The sequence below is a fragment of the Oryx dammah genome, unplaced genomic scaffold (assembly GCF_014754425.2).
Source record: "Oryx dammah isolate SB20612 unplaced genomic scaffold, SCBI_Odam_1.1 HiC_scaffold_18, whole genome shotgun sequence".
In the NCBI taxonomy this organism is placed as follows: Eukaryota; Metazoa; Chordata; class Mammalia; order Artiodactyla; family Bovidae; genus Oryx; species Oryx dammah.
Window position 1 is genome coordinate 32,895,815 of NW_024070202.1, and position 17,955 is coordinate 32,913,769.

General features: G+C 36.2%; 2 protein-coding genes across 9 annotated transcripts in view; one reads left to right on the forward strand and one right to left on the reverse strand.

Moving 5' to 3' along the window:
- SLC25A40 (solute carrier family 25 member 40) overlaps positions 1-17,955 on the forward strand; it is a 94,677-nt gene that overhangs the window by 64,945 nt on the left and 11,777 nt on the right. The window contains exons 9-12 of one of the 5 annotated variants that reach the window (XM_040260688.1): positions 819-928; positions 4,589-4,670; positions 6,877-6,957; positions 11,151-12,094. In XM_040260688.1, coding sequence (XP_040116622.1) covers positions 819-928; positions 4,589-4,670; positions 6,877-6,957; positions 11,151-11,188 — 311 coding nt within the window. In that variant the 3' untranslated portion in view covers positions 11,189-12,094. Of the gene's footprint in view, positions 1-818; positions 929-4,588; positions 4,671-6,876; positions 6,958-7,287; positions 12,095-17,955 lie in introns of those variants that run through there. The other 4 variants (XM_040260687.1, XM_040260690.1, XM_040260689.1 and 1 more) reach the window with 4 other exon arrangements.
- The window catches only part of LOC120878095 (phosphatidylcholine translocator ABCB4-like), a 25,762-nt gene continuing 20,926 nt past the window's right edge, over positions 13,120-17,955 (reverse strand). For 3 of the 4 annotated variants that reach the window (XM_040260692.1, XM_040260693.1, XM_040260694.1), the window contains exon 6: positions 17,325-17,462. In XM_040260692.1, the coding sequence (XP_040116626.1) occupies positions 17,330-17,462 (133 nt within the window). In that variant the 3' untranslated portion in view covers positions 17,325-17,329. Of the gene's footprint in view, positions 13,524-17,324; positions 17,463-17,955 lie in introns of those variants that run through there. The other variant, XR_005724454.1, reaches the window with a different exon arrangement.

Below are 17,955 nucleotides of genomic sequence, written 5' to 3' on the forward strand. Positions count from 1 at the left end.
TGCAACTGTGTTTTTTTCACTCTTGTTTATACATGAATAAACAAACAATGCTGTAAACATTTTTTAAGTCTCTTGTTGGGTATGTACAAGAATCTGCAGCTTTTAGTGCCTATTTTTAAAAATCTATTTAAAAAAAGTTTTCCAGGTGTTTGTGGATGTTGCAATGTGAATTGATTTTTGTCTATTAGCTTATATTCAGCTTCTTCTAAAACTGTTATAAATTCTAATTTGTCTGCCTGCCTTTTCTCTATGTAGACAATAATGTGTAAATTATAACTATTTCATTTTTAAGTTTGTGATGAATATCCTTTATCCAGTTGAAGAAGCTGCCATTTATTCCTAGGTTTCTAAGAAATTTCTTTGAATGCTTTTCCATCATTTCTAGATGATTCTACAATTCTGTTAATGTGATACACGGTATCTAAAGCATTTCTTATGTTTAACACCATTGTGTTTATCAGGTAACCTAATTTAGTCATAGTGTGTGATAGTTCATGAAATACTTCAGTTTTTCTTCTTTTGGAGTTTTACATCAGTGTTCATGAGATGTGACTCTCTCCTTTCCTCTCGTATTCTTGTTGGGTTTTGAGATTAAAGTCCTACTTTTTACTGATGCATAGTTTTGTATATAAGACTCAGAATATTACTGAGAATTTGGTTACTGTTTTTACAAATTTCACCTAGTATTTGCCTAAGCAGAAAGCAAGGTGTGTCAATACTAGAATTCTCTTTTCCTTTAATATATAATATTCTTCAAATATTTTCCGTAAAGTCCACATTTCATTTCTAAATGTGTTCATTCTATTCTGTTTTTGTAGCAATGTACTGGTATAACTATGAAGTCTTAAAGAAGTGGTTGTGTGCAAAATCTGGCTTATATGAACCAACATTTATGATCAACTTTACCTCAGGGGCATTGTCTGGTTCTGTAAGTTTATTCTATTGTTGTTATATTCCAAAATAGTGATAATTGTCTTACTGAAACAGAACAAAATATTATGTAGCATTTCATGTCTGTTGAGATAGAACAGCTTTAAAGTAGTGCATCGTCAAAGTGCTAAGTATTTACTACCCTATTTTGAAGATAAATTATCAGCACTAGCCATTAAATATTTTAAAATGCATTTTTTATCTGTCTTTTTTACATTACAAGTACATTATATCTTTCTGAAACTTTTGAACTTGTTAGATCATTAGTTATGATAATGAGTTTAGATAGTACCTTATTACACAAAGTGTTTGGCAGTTTGGTCATTAAATACCAGTAGGTCTTGTTAGTTAATATTTTATAAATGTTATTTCTTATGTATCATCTGATTGAATAGAAGTAATTGCATCCTTTGCTGCTAATTCCTGTTTCTTTGGGAACATTCTAGCTGAGTACCTCTTAAAAGAATTTAAAAAAAACTTACAATTAGAAGGGAGCAGTACCCAGTGACCATTTTTGGGTAGTAGGGAGTTCACCTTTGGCCACTCCTCCACATAATGAATCATGTAGTGGGCCTTTATGCAGATTCTTATCACCATGATCTTGGACACAGAGAGCTTTCTTATCCCCACATACTTAGAGAATGAATTTGTGATGACACAGTGATGTGCTGATATTGGAACCAGATAGAGGGAAGGAACACAGTGCAGTCGTGGGGACTGGCAGAAAAATACTGGAGTCACTGTCAGAAAACCTAGGCTATAGAAGACCCTGAGATTGTGTTCAAAATTGAGACATGAAGATTCTCGGGTCTGGTATATGTTAGATTAACCCTGCTGCTGCTGCTAAGTCGCTTCAGTCGTGTCCGACTCTGCGCGACCCCATAGACGGCAGCCCATCAGGCTCCACTGTGCCTGGGATTGTCCAGGCAAGAACACTGGAGTGGGTTGCCATTTCCTTCTCCAATGCATGAAAGTGAAAAGTGAAAGTGAAGTCGCTCAGTCGTGTCTGACTCTTAGCTACCCCATGGACTGCAGTGTACCAGGCTCCTCCATCCATGGGATTTTCCAGGCAAGGGTACTGGAGTGGGGTGCCATTGCTTTCTCTGCAGATTAACCCTGAAGTGAAGTGAAGTGAAGTCGCTCAGTCGTGTCCGACTCTTTGCGACCCCATGGACTGTAGCCGATCAGGCTCCTCCGTCCATGGGATCTTCCAGGCAAGAGTGCTGAAGTGGGTTGCCATTTCCTTCTCCAGGGGATCTTCCCAACTCAGGAATCAAACCCAGGTCTCCCGCATTAGTGGGGTATAAATATACTGAGGCAAAAGAGAAATTCTTTGTATCAATTTAAGAAGTTAGAATACCAGCAAAATCTTTTCATTATTTCTATTTGTGAGGTGATTAAAAGTAACTTACAAATTTTATTTATATCTTAATCCACCATGAATGATGAAAAACAAGTACCATTTATGTTTAGTGATCCATAACAATTGTAGAACCAATTCTGTACTTAGTGCTTTATGTAAAAAAAAGAAAAAGTTGGATGGCTGTAGGGTGTTGTCCCAGCTTTCCAGTAACGAAAGAATGTTGTTTTACTATTTCTTACCTAACACAGAAAATATATTTTTAAAATCTTTAATAATTTAGAAAATATTACTGCCTTTTAACTGTTAAACAAATAAAAATGTGTCTGCAACAGGAAAAGCACATCAGTGGGATAATGTCCAGGCTTTCTGTTAGAAAACCGAACAGCCTAACCCTGTTATTCTGCAGAGTGTCAGGCTCATCCCGCATTGTTGCTGCCTTTGATACTCCCATCAGCCCTCCCTATCCAGGGGTTCTGCATCTGCAGATTGAACCAATTCGATTCTTGGCTGTTGAATCCACAGATGTGGAACCACAGACACAGAGGACCAACTGTGCTATGCCATTTTATATAAGGGACAGATCCTCCGCAGGTTTCAGTATCTGCAGCCAATACACCTCAGGTACTAAAGGACAACTATGTGTGTTAGATTAGGGAGAAACGATAATTGATTTTATCTTACCTGAGATCTTTGAGACTGATTTCAAGAACTTAAATCTCTTTACATTGATGGGTGAAATAAAGGTAGATGACTTTAAAGGTCATTTTATGAGCATATTGGCCAAATGTAAGTTGGGAAACAGAAAATAGAGACTGTTTTACTTTGCATGACTGTTATATCAAATATAAGACATTCTTAAGGGAATTTGTTCTTTCAAAAAACCTTTCTTGCTTAATTAAGGCATTATGGAAATAACTGTTAAATTGATTAATTTGAAATTTTTAATTACTTTAATTGGAGGCTAATTACTTTACAATATTGTAGTGGGTTTTGCCATACATTGACATGAATCAGCCATGGGTGTACATGTGTTCCCCATGCTTAAGCCCCCTCTTACATCCCTCCCCATCCCATCCCTCAGGGTCGTCCCAGTGCACCACCCCTGATCACCCTGTCTCATGCATAGAACCTGGACTGGTGATCTATTTCACATATGTTAATATACATGTTTCAATGCTATTCTTTCAGATCATCCCACCCTCGCCTTCTCCCACAGAGTCCCAAAGTCTGTTCTTTACATGTCTCTTTTGCTGTCTCGCATATAGGGTCATCACTGTCATCTTTCTAAATTCCATATATATGCATTAATATACTGTATTGGTGTTTTTCTGACTTACTTCACTCTGTATAATAGGCTCCAGTTTCATCCACCTCATGAGAACTGATTGAAATGCATTCTTTTTAATAGCTGAGTAATATTCCATTATGTATACGTACCACAGCTTCTTATCCATTCCTCTGCCGATGGACATCTAGGTTGCTTCCATGGCCTGGCTATTGTAAACAGTGCTGTGATGAACATTGGGGTACACGTGTCTTTCAATTCTGGTTTCCCCAGTTTGTATGCCCAGCAGTGGGATTGCTGTGTTGTATGCCAGTTCTATTTGTAGTTTTTTAAGGAATCTCCACACTGTTCTCCATAGTGGCTGTACTAGTTTGCATTCCCATCAACAATGTAAGAGGGTTCCCTTTTCTCCTCACCTCTCCAGCATTTATTGTTTGTAGACTTTTTGATAGCAGCCATTCTGACCAGTGTGAGATGGCACCTCATTGTGGTTTTGATTTGCATGAAATGTGTTTTTTAAAATGATTTGGGAACTACATTTGATAAATATGTTGAAACCCACAAAGAAAATGTATGTAGCATTAAAAGTTGAAAAGTCCATTTTCTTTAATTTTTTTTAACAATTTAAAAAACATTTTGAAAATTTTAAATGCTAATTACTAAGTAATTTCTGCTTTAAAATACATATGCCTTCATCTGTAGTAAAGGAATAGTGGAACACACAGGAGCATCAGAAATTGTGAATACTGGTTTTGCATTCAGAGGTCTGAATGGAATTCTGCCTGCCAACTAGTGTGGTGTGACCTCAGGAATATAGGGGGACTGTTCTCTTAGTCCTGAACTTTGGGAGGAATACATAAGACTTTATCTGTTCTCTTCAATAGGAGCTTCTCTTAAACATCCCTGGTTTCACTTTAATTATGATTTTATTACTATGCTTATTAAGTAATATGCTAATTAGAGTATAAAATACTTTGGGAAAATTTTTAATTAATTTTATTTTTTGTTAGTTTGCAGCTGTTGTAACTTTGCCATTTGATGTGGTAAAAACACAAAAGCAGACACAACTTTGGATATATGAAAGCCAGAAAAGTAAGTTTAATTAATTTAAAATGTGTCTAAGATGCCGTGAAAAATATTTTCTTTCTAGATAGTTAGGAATATCTAAGATAGGGAAGATAAGACTCCCCCTGCCTCTTGGTTGCCTTCCTCTCTACTTAACTCAAACTAATGTACTGTTAGAATGGAGTACCCAGAAAAACCTCTAAACCTAAGCAAAAAATTTAAGAAATTTTAAAGACTATATTAGTATGCATATACATATTCTTTTTTTTTTTCCTATTTTTTAGCTTCCCTTTTGATGTGTTTTGTTTTCCCCCTGCCTGTTATCCCATCTACTTCTTTATAACCTGTAATTTCTTCTAGAACAAAATTGTCCTGAGGACTTCCCCTTTAATGCAGAAGGTGCAGGTTTGATCCCTGGTTGGGGAGCTAAGATCCCACATGCCTCCTGGGCAAAAAAAACATAAAACAGAAGCAATACTGAACAACCTCAATAAAGAATTTAACAATGGTCCATATTTATAAAAAAGTACTATTAGTTGCTTCTACTAGATTCATTCTGTTTTTATTATAGAAAGTGTAGCAAGCCCACTGGAAATAGGGCTTTGTTTCTGAAACATAACATTTTTAGGATTTGATCAATTGGATGGTCAGTAGAGGAGTGTTTATTGTTGTCTGTGCTTGAAATATTAATATCACACAGTGTTTCCTTACAGTGTATGAAGCTGCTTTTTCCCTGTAGAAAGAGCTCTTGGACGTTGGATCTTTAGGCAGGGCTCTGCCATGGCTTCCCTCCAGTTGAGAAGTCTTCTTGTTCGTCTTCTTTTACATTCATCTCACCCTACTGTTAAAATACAGATCAGTTTGGAACTTGAGCTCCATAACATTAGAAATACCCAGCTACTTAGCCTCCTTTCTTTACTAGTTGTTTCCAAAATTGAAAACATTTAAGCAAGGAGTATAAGTTGTCAACTTGCAGTATAAAGCTTTTGTCACTGACTGTTTTTAGAGAGTTAAATTTCAATCATAAATACTTTGTTCTTGGTTTTAAAATGTATCCTTTGTTTGGTTGCTCTAATTACTATAGTTATACTTACACTATTTATATAGATAGTTTAGTTTCTTAAATGACAAGGCCTCATTTATCTTCATAGAGAATCTGATTTATATAGAAGAAATTTTGAGATAATGAGCCCCGCTTCATTAAATTGCAGATTCTACAGAGCTGTTACTGAATGATCCCTTTCCCTAATTTTCCCTTTTTCCTCTAGGCATACGTACTAAAATGTACTTTAATCCTAATGACTCAGAGTTGTCACTGTACACACTGATTACTGTAGTTTCATAACGCAGCTCTCAGAAGCTAGTGAGACACTTAGGAGTGTTGGCTTATCATGCACTGGGCTGGGCAAGACTGAAATCTTCAGCTGTCACAGTGCTCACGTGGTAGGATGCCCACCTTTTAGCAGATTTTTTTCACCTTTAGTGTCTATAGTCTGGGGGCTAAGCCAGCTGCTTAGAATCATTGTGTACAACAAAGGTGAGCGAACTCTGTGTATGTACAGCACATTCATGAGGTTTATGTTTGAATCTGAGTAACATCTGTTTTTGCTGTTTTCACTAGATATATAAATCTGTTTCTTTACTGTGTTCCAGACACTTGAGTAGTTGCAAATAAGTGAGATGTTACTGTTAGTTACAGGAAAACTCTTCCTTTCAGAGGAGACAGGATTGATTTATTTCAAGACTAGCACATTTATTCAGAAAGATTCTAGTAAGGTGGAACCTCCCTAGGGAGAATGAGCTATTTTCCTTAAAGCTTCTCTTTGGGGAAAAGAGTTTTTTTAATGTATGCACGAAAAGTACAATGAAAAATGGTTATCATGGCTTCACTTGGGGAACCCCATGAAAATTCCTGTACATCTTTAAAATTTTTCATTATGAAAAAAGTATAAAGGATACACACCACCAAGCTTAAACATCAATTCAGGAGAGACTTTCTGTATATTCCTCCTTGATTGCATCTGGTCCTATGTACCTTAAAAGTGCCTTTAAAATTCCTTTATTGAATGCAACTATTAAAAATAAGATTTAAAATAGTTCTTTATGTAAACAGATCTGTTCTTATTATAATGAAATGATATATCCCAAAGCCCATAAACACTCTTTGATGTGTATTTATCTATATTAGAAATTAAGTGGTAATTTATAATAGTGTTATTTCTTTAACATTTAGTTTCTATGCCTTTGCAAATGTCAACCTGGAGTATAATGAAGAACATTGTTGCTAAGAATGGATTTTCTGGATTATTTACAGGTAAAAATATTTCCTTTACCAAACTGTTGACTAAAATGTTTACTTTTCCTTTTAAATTTGCTTTTCAGCAGAAAATTTTTGAAAAGATTCCTCATTTACTGTTTCCTCCTAAATATCTTTGCTGTAAGTTTAAAAATTTTAAATACCAGTTGCCGTTGAAGTAATTAAAGTGAGGAGTAAACAATTCGGCTTGTTCTTTGACACCAGTTATGGGACGGTGTTTTATATGTTAACTTCACTTAATTTGATAACTGTCAGAATGAAACCAAATAAATTACATTTTAAAATGTAAGGAAAAATTTGGTCTGAATTTTTCTCTTCCCTTTTTAGGACTGATTCCTCGTTTAATTAAAATTGCTCCTGCTTGTGCTGTTATGATCAGTACATATGAATTTGGAAAGTCTTTCTTCCAGAAACAAAATGCTCAAAGACAGCAATACTAGAGATGCTGTTTCAACCTGAAATAACAACCATGACCAAATAATAAGAGGAGACTCTTAGGCAAGAGCTTTTTTTCACCTTTTTCGCTATTATCTTACAGTGGTTTTCTATCATTCTTATCTATAATTTAAATGAATAGTAAATCCCTACTTTGCATCTAATCATTCTAACTTCAAATTTTTATCCTAATTTTTGAGAATTTGAAAAAGATATTCTAGAAATCATAACCATTGAGCATTCTTGTAAAGAAGAGAAAAATTATTCTACACTGAAAGCAATAATCTCAGAGTTTGGTATAGATTTCTGTGTAACTTCATCCTGTTGAGAGTGTCAGAGTCATCGAACATTTTTGCAATTGTGTGCTGAATGATGTACAGAGTCTAAGAGAATTCCCAAGTCTTTTATACACGTTTAAATCATGGACTTAGATACTTAAGTGTTTCAACAAAGTAGATAATGGAAAGCAGTCTTTAAATATTATTATTCACATCATTTACCAAATATTGCCTATCAGTTATTTTCTTTAATTCACATGTATTTGGGTGTTTTCCTGCCCCCCACCTTGTTACTGTTTTAAGGCCTCATGTATATTAAGATTTCTCTGATCAAAGGTATGGCTATCTTATGTTCATGAACCAAAAATATAACTTGTGTGATATTGCTGCTATTTTTGATGCCTAAAGACCCTGTGTTATCTACTGTTTCTGTGAGAGAGAGTGTGCAGTGACCGTATTCAGTGTTCACTTCAGTCACACCTGGGTGTGCAGTGGGAAAGCACGTTGTATTCAGGCCAGCGAGAAAGCCGTTTCAGCACAAGAAAGGCCTCTGGTTTCAGCTGTCTTGTCATCAGGCATTACCATTTGTGAAGTGCTCTCGGTCACGTCTGTTCACTTGTTCTAACACCACTGAGACAGAGTATGTTCAAGATGTCCCTTTACTTTACACATCTCACACGAGAGTGCTAGACCAAGAACTACCAACCCAGTTTCCTTGAAGAAAGAGCTTTTGGTCACTGGAGGCGAATGCCTAAGAATGTAAGAATGAAAAAGAATATGATTTCAAGACAAACAATATTTTTAAATATATTTGTTTTTCTCAGGATCTGCATACTCTAAGAAAAAGCACTTTATTGCAGTCTATTTTATGAAAATGTGAAACATTTTTTCCCTAAAAGAGAGTAATATATATTTAAATGGCAAATCTCTAGTGTTGGTAGGAATTAATGTATTTTCTAATATAGTAGAAAAGTATTTAATGTTTCACTAGAAATAAACTATATAGGGTTTATATTTAAGCTTTTTGTGTTTATTTTATCCTGTGTTGATTTACCTTAAGTTTGCAACATATATATCCATAAAAATATAAATATTTCTTAAAGCTACCACTGTGCTTCTAGCTAAATACTTTCATATAAAATTACGTTAATGCTATTCTATAAACACATATATAAAACACACATGGAAGTTTATCTTGAACACTGATTTTTACAGTATTAAATTTAAATTTACCTTTGTCCTGCTGTGCTTCTTTTGGGTAACTGGTAGGAAAAGGCAGAAAAATTTAGGTTTTGAACAAAGTCTCAAAAATCAGTTACGTATTTCAAGTTAATGTTACTTATAAACAAACAGAAGGGAAACTTTCATCCTCTCCTTCCCCACTATTGATTGCATTGTGGAAAATTCTTATAACTAAAAGAACTTAAATAAACCCAACTCCCTGTAGTTTTTCTAACATACATTACATGCAAGGTATCCGAAAGAAAAGAAGTCTAAATTTAGTCTTTGTCTATACTTAAGTGGTAAAAAAGCATTACTAGTAGGAACCAAAAAAGGTTTGGCTACAAATTATATTCTTGGTAATGTTTCTAAATGCATTCTGTTAATGTTAAAATTTCTAACATACACATTTAATTTTTTATGTGTAAGTTTTTTTAAGAAAAATGTCTTCTTCAGGTATTACATGCTTGCTGCCTTTCATATAATTCCATATTACTTTTCAAAAATAAAGTTATTTCTAGGAAAACTATTCACTATGTTTATTTAGCCACATTTGACTCCTTTAATTCTAGCCTCTTTTTTCCCCCTGGGGCACAAATTCCAGAAATACAGTAAAGTTTGGTGTATTACTTTTTAATTTTTGTCCAAATGAACTTTTAAAAGTAAATGACTGTTGTTATGTTTTAATCCATCACTCCACACTTACTGAGATGAGCCCTTTTACATGGTAGGCAGCATAAAAAGCACTGGAGGTAAGACACTGCAGCTACTCTCATTGGTCTTAAGGTTTCAGCTGTGATTGTCAGGAATAAACAAAGGAAGTAATGGAAAAGCTGAAGAATTCTCCCCTGGCCTGGGGTGCACAGGCTGGTCAGGAAATGGTTCTTAGGACAGGCAGTCCAAGGCAACATACCTGGAGGCTGGGAGTCTTCAGTCAGGCAGTGGTGCTTAGCACCAGTGGCTCGAGCAGAGTGTACATGCCCTGTGGTAGATCAGATGGGAAAACGAGTCCAGGGGGCCTGGTCTGCCAAGGAGGAACAAGAAGGCAAGAGAAAACCAAGGAAGTATTTTGGGCCCAGCTCTGAAAAGTTACAGAGTTGTGTTTTGTTTTTCTCTCAAGACCTATTTTTTTTTTAACTGAAAGAAAATAGGATAGCATAGGTTAGCCTAGAATAAAACAGAAAACACCAGAATGTGTCACATATTAAGACCAAGTGTTGTATAGTGAAGCGGGTTTTAGAAAAATGACTGGCAGGATGAAAAATGGGACTTATGATCAGGTGACCTATTTAAAAACAAAAGCTTTGGTTTATACTAAAGTATATTTTTAAAAGGTACCACCATGGCATTGGTATAATTTTATCTTCCCCCTCCTATCTGTGGGGAAAAAAAGCTAAAGCAAAATAGAAGTTGCTTTGCTTACTAAAGAGCAAAGTGGACTAGGTAAAAGAAATTAAGGGCCCTGAGGTTCAAAGCAGTCATGTAACATTTCCAGAGTAATCCAGTGTATGAGTTTATCAAAACCAGAAACTAACCAACAATGGGAAATTTAACAAAGAATTTACATAAGTTGTAAATCTGAGAAACATTTTTAACCACTTGAAAACTTGTATGTACATCTAATAAAGAGGACTTAAAACCAACTTAGTCTACTTGGATGTTTAAGGTTCCTGTCAGACACGGTTAATAGTAGTTTGCATTTGGTACTTACCGCTTCAGAACTTGTAATTTTATTTAATGTTGACTTTATCCTGATGCCATCACATAGGTGCTGAGAGGATGGTGGTGGGTCCATTTTACACGTGAGAAAACAAACAGGGTTGTTACATAATTAAATCACAACTCAACCAAAACCACTACTGTCCTGTACCACTTGAGTGAATGTTGTCAATTTTAAAGCATATTATGTCATTTTTTAGAAAATAAAAATTTGAAACAATGAAGATTTCTCCAAAATCATTTTCATATTAGTATTTGAGGTGTTAATATACACTTAACACATTTGTTGAAACAAAAATTCAGTGTATACCTTGAATCAAATAACATTCTGTCAAAGAAAAAATAAGACGACTACTGCATGGTACAAAATGTTTAATATACATGCAACAAGTATCGTACATCAAGGCAACAAAATACGCATGGAAATAGTAACATATAGTTCAGCATTCTATTTAGGGGAATGTGTGTGAACAATGAACACTACTGAAGATCAAGACATACCTCATGCAAACATTAACAGACTACCTCTATAACTAGCGTGGAATGAACTGTGCAGAAACCTGAAGTCACATTAGCAGATCAGTTTTATACCAAGAGCTCCAAGAAAGGAGGAAGAGTCGCTGTCCTCAGATGCCGTGTTTCAGTCTGCGTTCAGCAGCGTGTGAAAATGCACAAGATTCGGTACACGTTAGAACAAATCTGAAAATTTTGATCAATTATGGAATCCTGTATTTCCTTTCTATACTATAAAAATGTATGGAAAATGTAACAATGATTTTCTTTAATTATTGAAGGATAATGTCATTTGAGAGTGGACCATGAATGAAAGCATTTAAATAGTCTGACTGTTAGGAAAGCAGCAGCAACAGTGCTTAAGGCTAGCCTAAAATTTTCGAAGTTCCTCCCGCCCTTAATCGTCTCTCATTTGTTCCTCCCAAGGTTTCCAGTAACCTTGTTTTAACCTTCCTTCCATTCCTCATGCTGAATTACAAATTGCTGTAGCTACATCACTCACAATAAGTTATACAGAATTAAGACTAGATTGATGGTACCGTTTCTCAAGAATATTTGCATTACTACAAGTACCAAAGACTTAAGCTAAAGGAAGAAAGCTCTGAGTATGTTCTGATACATCTAAATTTAAGGGCTTCCAGGTCTTCTTTATCCCTGAAATGACATTGTTTGAACTGTCTTAACATATGACTAGCCTTGTTACTGTTTATTATCTTAAATTCCGAATAATGAGAGTCAAGTATTGCAGAGAACCACCACACTCCCACGTTTCTAATACACAGAATGACTGTGGTGAGTGCTGCTTTTCTCTCAATATTTTAGGAGGAATATTCTTTAAATAGTCAAAGTTGCTAAGTTTGAATGTAATGTTTTATTAACAAATAAAAAATAGCATACAAAGTCCCAGATAAGTATTGTAGTAGCCTCTTCATGTAAACAATGTATAAGAGATCTTTGGCACAATTGACCATGTTTTCCTCATATTACTTTAGAAAATATACTGCATACATTTCCTCTTTCAATATGGTGGAATTTGGGGTGACTGAACTGAACTGATAATGAGTGATGTTGAGCATCTTTTCATGTTTTTGTAAGCCATCTGTACGTCTTCTTTGGAGAAATGTCTATTTAATTCTTTGGCCCACTTTTTGATTGGGTCGTTTATTTTTCTGGAATTGAACTGCAGGAGTTGCTTGTATATTTTTGAGATTAGTTCTTTGTCCGTTGCTTCATTTGCTATTATTTTCTCCCATTCCGAAGACTGTCTTTTCACCTTGCTTATAGTTTCCTTTGTTGTGCAGAAGCTTTTAGGTTTAATTAGGTCCCATTTGTTTATTTTTGCTTTTATTTCCAATATTTTGGGAGGTGGGTCATAGAGGATCCTGCTGTGATGTATGTCGGAGAGTGTTTTGCCTATGTTCTCCTCTAGGAGTTTTATAGTTTCTGGTCTTACGTTTAGATCTTTAATCCCATTTTGAGTTTATTTTTGTGAATGGTTTAGAAAGTGTTCTAGTTTCATCCTTTTACAAGTGGTTGACCAGTAAAACTGCTAAACTTTAAAGGAAATTTTGGAAAACAAAATGTTATTCATTTTACCTAAATGGCCTAAAATAGTGTAAAATACTTTCCTTGTGCCCCAACAAATTTAGTAACTGCCTAAATGCACATCCTACAAAATTTATAAAATGCTGAATGGAATGTTAGGTTGATGCTAAATGGTAACTGTTACAGACAAACTGAATAAACTGTATGAAACTGCATCTGAGAACCTTTCTCCTCACTTCAAAGACAAGGCATTTAAACATCAGAACCTGGGAAGGAGTTCATGAAGTATGAAATAAGTCATTTTTAGAAAATGTATTCATTGAATAAGAGCAAAAGAAAATACTTAAATATCTAGAATAAAACCTTGAACTCAGTCTCTGGCAACTATGATACATTTAAATATATAAAAATCAGCTGAATAATAAATATGTACAATTTGCAATGGATTTTTAGAGGATATCTGAAAGTTTTTTAAGCCTATTTTTAAACTTCAGTGACAAATATAATCATTTTTAAATGAAAAATGGCAGCTTTTTTTTTTTCACCCAGAAGTTTACATGTAGTGGACTGAATTCTCTAATATAAGCAACAGAATTGCAGACATGTCCCAGAAAAATATAAAATTCCAAAGATTTTCCCAGCAGTCAAACTTACATATATGGAATATTTGCAACATAAAAACTTCTGGTTTTTTACACACAATTTTTCAGGATGGAGTCAGACCTGGACTTGTCATCTCTGTTGTGGGACCTGCAAGGTAGTCATTCTATTTTAGGCTTGTTAGAGATCTGTAACTTGCCACTGATGTTAGAGACCCACAGAGGCCAAGTAGTGAGGGAGTATTTTCTTTACCTGAAAATTAGGATAAAATAACAAATATTTAATTGCTCTTGAAACTTGATACTAGTAAGATCCTAAAACCATTAAACTTTACATACTGTATCCTGCTGCTGCTGCTGCTCAGTTGCTTCAGTCGTGTCTGACTGTGCGACCCCACAGACGACAGCCCACCGGGCTCCGCCATCCCTGGGATTCTCCGGGCAAGAACACTGGAGTGGGTTGCCATTTCCTTCTCCAATGCATGAAAGTGAGGTCGCTCAGTTGTGTCTGACTCTTCCGACCCCGTGGACTGTAGCCTACCAGGCTTTTCCATCCATGGGATTTTCCAGGCAAGAGTACTGGAGTGGGGAGCCATCGCCTTCGCCATACATACTGTATAAAACAGTGCAAACATACTGTAAAATCAAACATCTGTATGTCGACTTTTGATCTTCCCGTAGTTTCAATGCTACCCCTTATAGAAACATTACAGTGGGATTATTTGTGCTTCTTTTAAGGCTCTAGATATGGAAGCTTGAGATATTCTGGAACAAATATGGAATTCACCTTTTGGGGGGAGAATATGGTCATATCCAATTAGTAAAGAATAACAAAAAACTATAGCAACAACACAAGTGCCCAGGCGACAGAAATACCAGGAAATCCACATGTGGGTAAAGGTGAAGTGATGCAGAAGCAGCAGAACTGCTTCAGTTCAGTTGGAGGCTTGACCTGGGGAACCTCTGTCCACTGACTGAATAAACTTATTCAGCATCTACTCTGCACCAGGAATACGGTTCCCTGCTAGAAGTCAGTCGGTCCCTGAAGGAGGAGAGGCAGAGGTCTGTGTCCATGCCTGGGGAAAACACGTTCTCTCCCGAGCAGAACAAGTTTCAACCCCCACTGTGCACATGCTCTAAGAGGCCGGCCTAAGGCTCTGAAAGGCTGCTGCTGCTAAGTCACTTCAGTCGTGTCTGACTCTGTGCGACCCCATAGACGGCAGCCCACTAGGCTTCGCTGTCCCTGGGACTCTCCAGGCAAGAACACTGGAGTGGGTTGTGAAAGGCTAGTAAGGTGAAAATCACATTCACACTATGTGCAACCATCACCAACCACTATTTCAAAAAATGTTGATCATGCCAAACAAAAGCTCCCTACCTCTTTAAACAGTAACTTTCCTTTCTCCCCTTCCCCTCAGTCTCTGGAAACCTCTCATCTACTTCTTGTGAATTTGCCTGTCCTAGATTCATTCTTAAAAGTGGAATCATACAGCATTTGCCCTTTTGTGTCTGGCTTATTTCACTTAACGTAATATTTTTTTTCAAGGCTCATGCATGTGGTATGTATTCCTTTTCCATGGCTCAATAACATTCCATGGTGTGTATATATGACATTTTGTTACTCCACTCATCTGTATGGACATCTGGGTTGTTTCCACTTATCGACTACTGAAAATAATTCTGCTGTGAACACTGGCATCCACATATCAGTTTGAGTCCTAGTTTCAATTCTTTGAGAGTATATACTTAGATTACACATATTTTTAAAATATACAGATTATAACAGTAATTGCAAAGACTAAAAGTCTGACATACACGCTGGAGTAATATGCAGGTATAAAAGAGAATGAGAAAAATCTCTATAATTTCCAGGATATACTATGTAGTGGAAAAAGCAAAGCACATAATATGTTATCTTATATTGAGGAACATGAATTTATTTTAATTTGCATATATTTTTAAAGATCAATAGATAATTAAACTAATAAGATAGTTACTTATGGAAGTAGAAGTTAGCAGAGTTGAGATGAACTTTAAGCATAGTACTCTGACTCTGGGATATATTCACAAGATAAAATAATTAAAATTTTATATTTATCCTATTTTAGTAATAGAGAGAATATTACTTTGAAATTAGAACAAATAATAAGGAAAAGCAAATAATTATGTTCCTATAAACTAGGGACCAATATTTTCCTCATAAGAAAGATATACAAAATCAAGTACATGGAAACCTTTTATGTATGAATTGTAAAATAAAATAAATTTAAGGTATATTTTTCTTTAAAAAACTTACTAACTTGCTAGTGAAGAGGCCAGAAACAGTGACCAGTCCAGTCATAACAGGCACCTCTAAGGCCCAGATTATGTTCTCCGGTATCATTTTCTACTGTAAGGAAACAGGACTTGGAGAAGCAGCTGATCCTGGGTATGGGCATGAAATGTACCAAAGAAACGCAGAACATCTTGTTTTGCACAAAGCAAGGAAGCTGCGACAGACTACCAGGATGTCAAAAGGAACTGTCTTTTAAAGGGTCTCTCAGTGTGCAAAAAGGACAGTTCAGTTCAGTTGCTCAGTTGTGTCCAACTCTCTGCAACCCCATGAATCGCAGCACGCCAGGCCTCCCTGTCCATCACCAACTCCCAGAGTTCACTCAGACTCACGTCCATCGAGTCAGTGATGCCATCCAGCCATCTCATCCTCTGTCACCCCCTTCTCCTCCTGACCCCAATCCCTCCCAGCATCAGAGTCTTTTCCAGTGAGTCAACTCTTCGCATGAGGTGGCCAAAGTACTGGAGTATCAGCTTTAGCATCATTCCTTCCAAAGAAATCCCAGGGTTGATCTCCTTCAGAATGGACTGGTTGGATCTCCTTGCAGTCCAAGGGACTCTCAAGAGTCTTCTCCAACACCACAGTTCAAAAGCATCAGTTATTCGGTGCTCAGTTTTCTTCACAGTCCAACTCTCACATCCATACATGACCACCGGGAAAACCATAGCATTGACCAGAAGGATGTTTATTGGCAAAGTAATGTCTCTGCTTTTGAATATGCTATCTAGGTTGGTCATAAGTTTTCTTCCAAGGAGTAAGTGTCTTTTAATTTCATGGCTGCAGTCACCATCTGCAGTGATTTTGGAGCCCCCCAAAATAAAGTCTGACACTGTTTCAACTGTTTCCCCATCTATTTCCCATGAAGTGATGGGACCGGATGCCATGATCTTCGTTTTCTGAATGTTGAGCTTTAAGCCAACTTTTTCACTCTCCTCTTTCACTTTCATCAAGAGGCTTTTGAGTTCCTCTTCACTTTCTGCCATAAGGGTGGTGTCATCTGCATATCTGAGGTTATTGAGATTTCTCCAGACAATCTTGATTTCAGCTTGTGTTTCTTCCAGTCCAGCGTTTCTCATGATGTGCAGAAGTTAAATAAGCAGGATGACAATATACAGCCTTGATGGACTCCTTTTCCTATTTGGAACCATGTCCAATTCTAACTGTTGCTTCCTGACCTGCATACAGGTTTCTCAGAGGCAGGTCAGATGGTCTGGTATTCCCATCTCTTGAAGAATTTTCCACAGTTTATTGTAATCCACACAGTCAAAGGCTTTGGCATAGTCAATAAAGCAGAAGTAGATGTTTTTCTGGAACTCTTGCTTTTTCCATGATCCAGCGGATGTTGGCAATTTGATCTCTGGTTCCTCTGCCTTTTCTAAAACGAGCTTGAACATCTGGAAGTTCACGGTTCACATATTGCGGAAGCCTGGCTTGGAGAATTTTGAGCATTACTTTACTAGCATGTGAGATGAGTGCAACTGTGCCGTAGTTTGGGCATTCTTTGGCATTACCTTTCTTCAGGATTGGAATGAAAACTGACCTTTTCCAGTCCTGTGGCCACTGCTGAGTTTCCCACATTTGTTGGCATATTGAGTGCAGCGCTTTCACAGCATCATCTATAGCTAGTAGTTAATTTCTTTATGGATGTGTAGATAACAATATACTTACTCTGTTAGCCGTGTATTGAGTTCAGTGAAGTCACTGATGTCAAACCAGCCTATTTCCTGTCATAGAATATCAGGAAAAAACTCTTGCCTAATTTTCTTAATCTGTCGGCCAGCTGCTAAAGTCCAAAATGAAACCTGTATATAGGCAGCAACAAGAACTCCAGGACCTAGTCCTGAATAATAATATGCATATCTGGAAAACAATTCAAAAGTTTCTTTTAAATAGAGTCTTTATGTTTGGAAGAGAAATATTCAGAATTGGTAATTAATAAATTTACTGACAGATCACAAAGACCATGTAGGACATTATAACATGTACAATTTTTTTTCTCTCTTATCTTACATTATAATAGAACAGTGGCCAATCTATCCACTTGATTTATCAGCCAAAGGTAAAATAAAGTTGTGTGGTCAACTGCAAACATACAGTGGTGTTCATGAATCATTTTTAAACATATTAATAATCTGTAGACACAATTTGACTCTCCCATGATTCACATTCTAAACTTGCATATTTCACTGTTCTGAAAAGCTTCACCACATTGCAAATACAGGAATAAATAGGCTGAACATGCAGAATGGCTCTTAGTGTAAGTTTTTCCCATATTGTTTACACAAAGAACAAAAAACCCTCTTCCTGATTGGCAGAAGTGGAAAGAATTTTTAAAAACAATGCTAAGATGTTA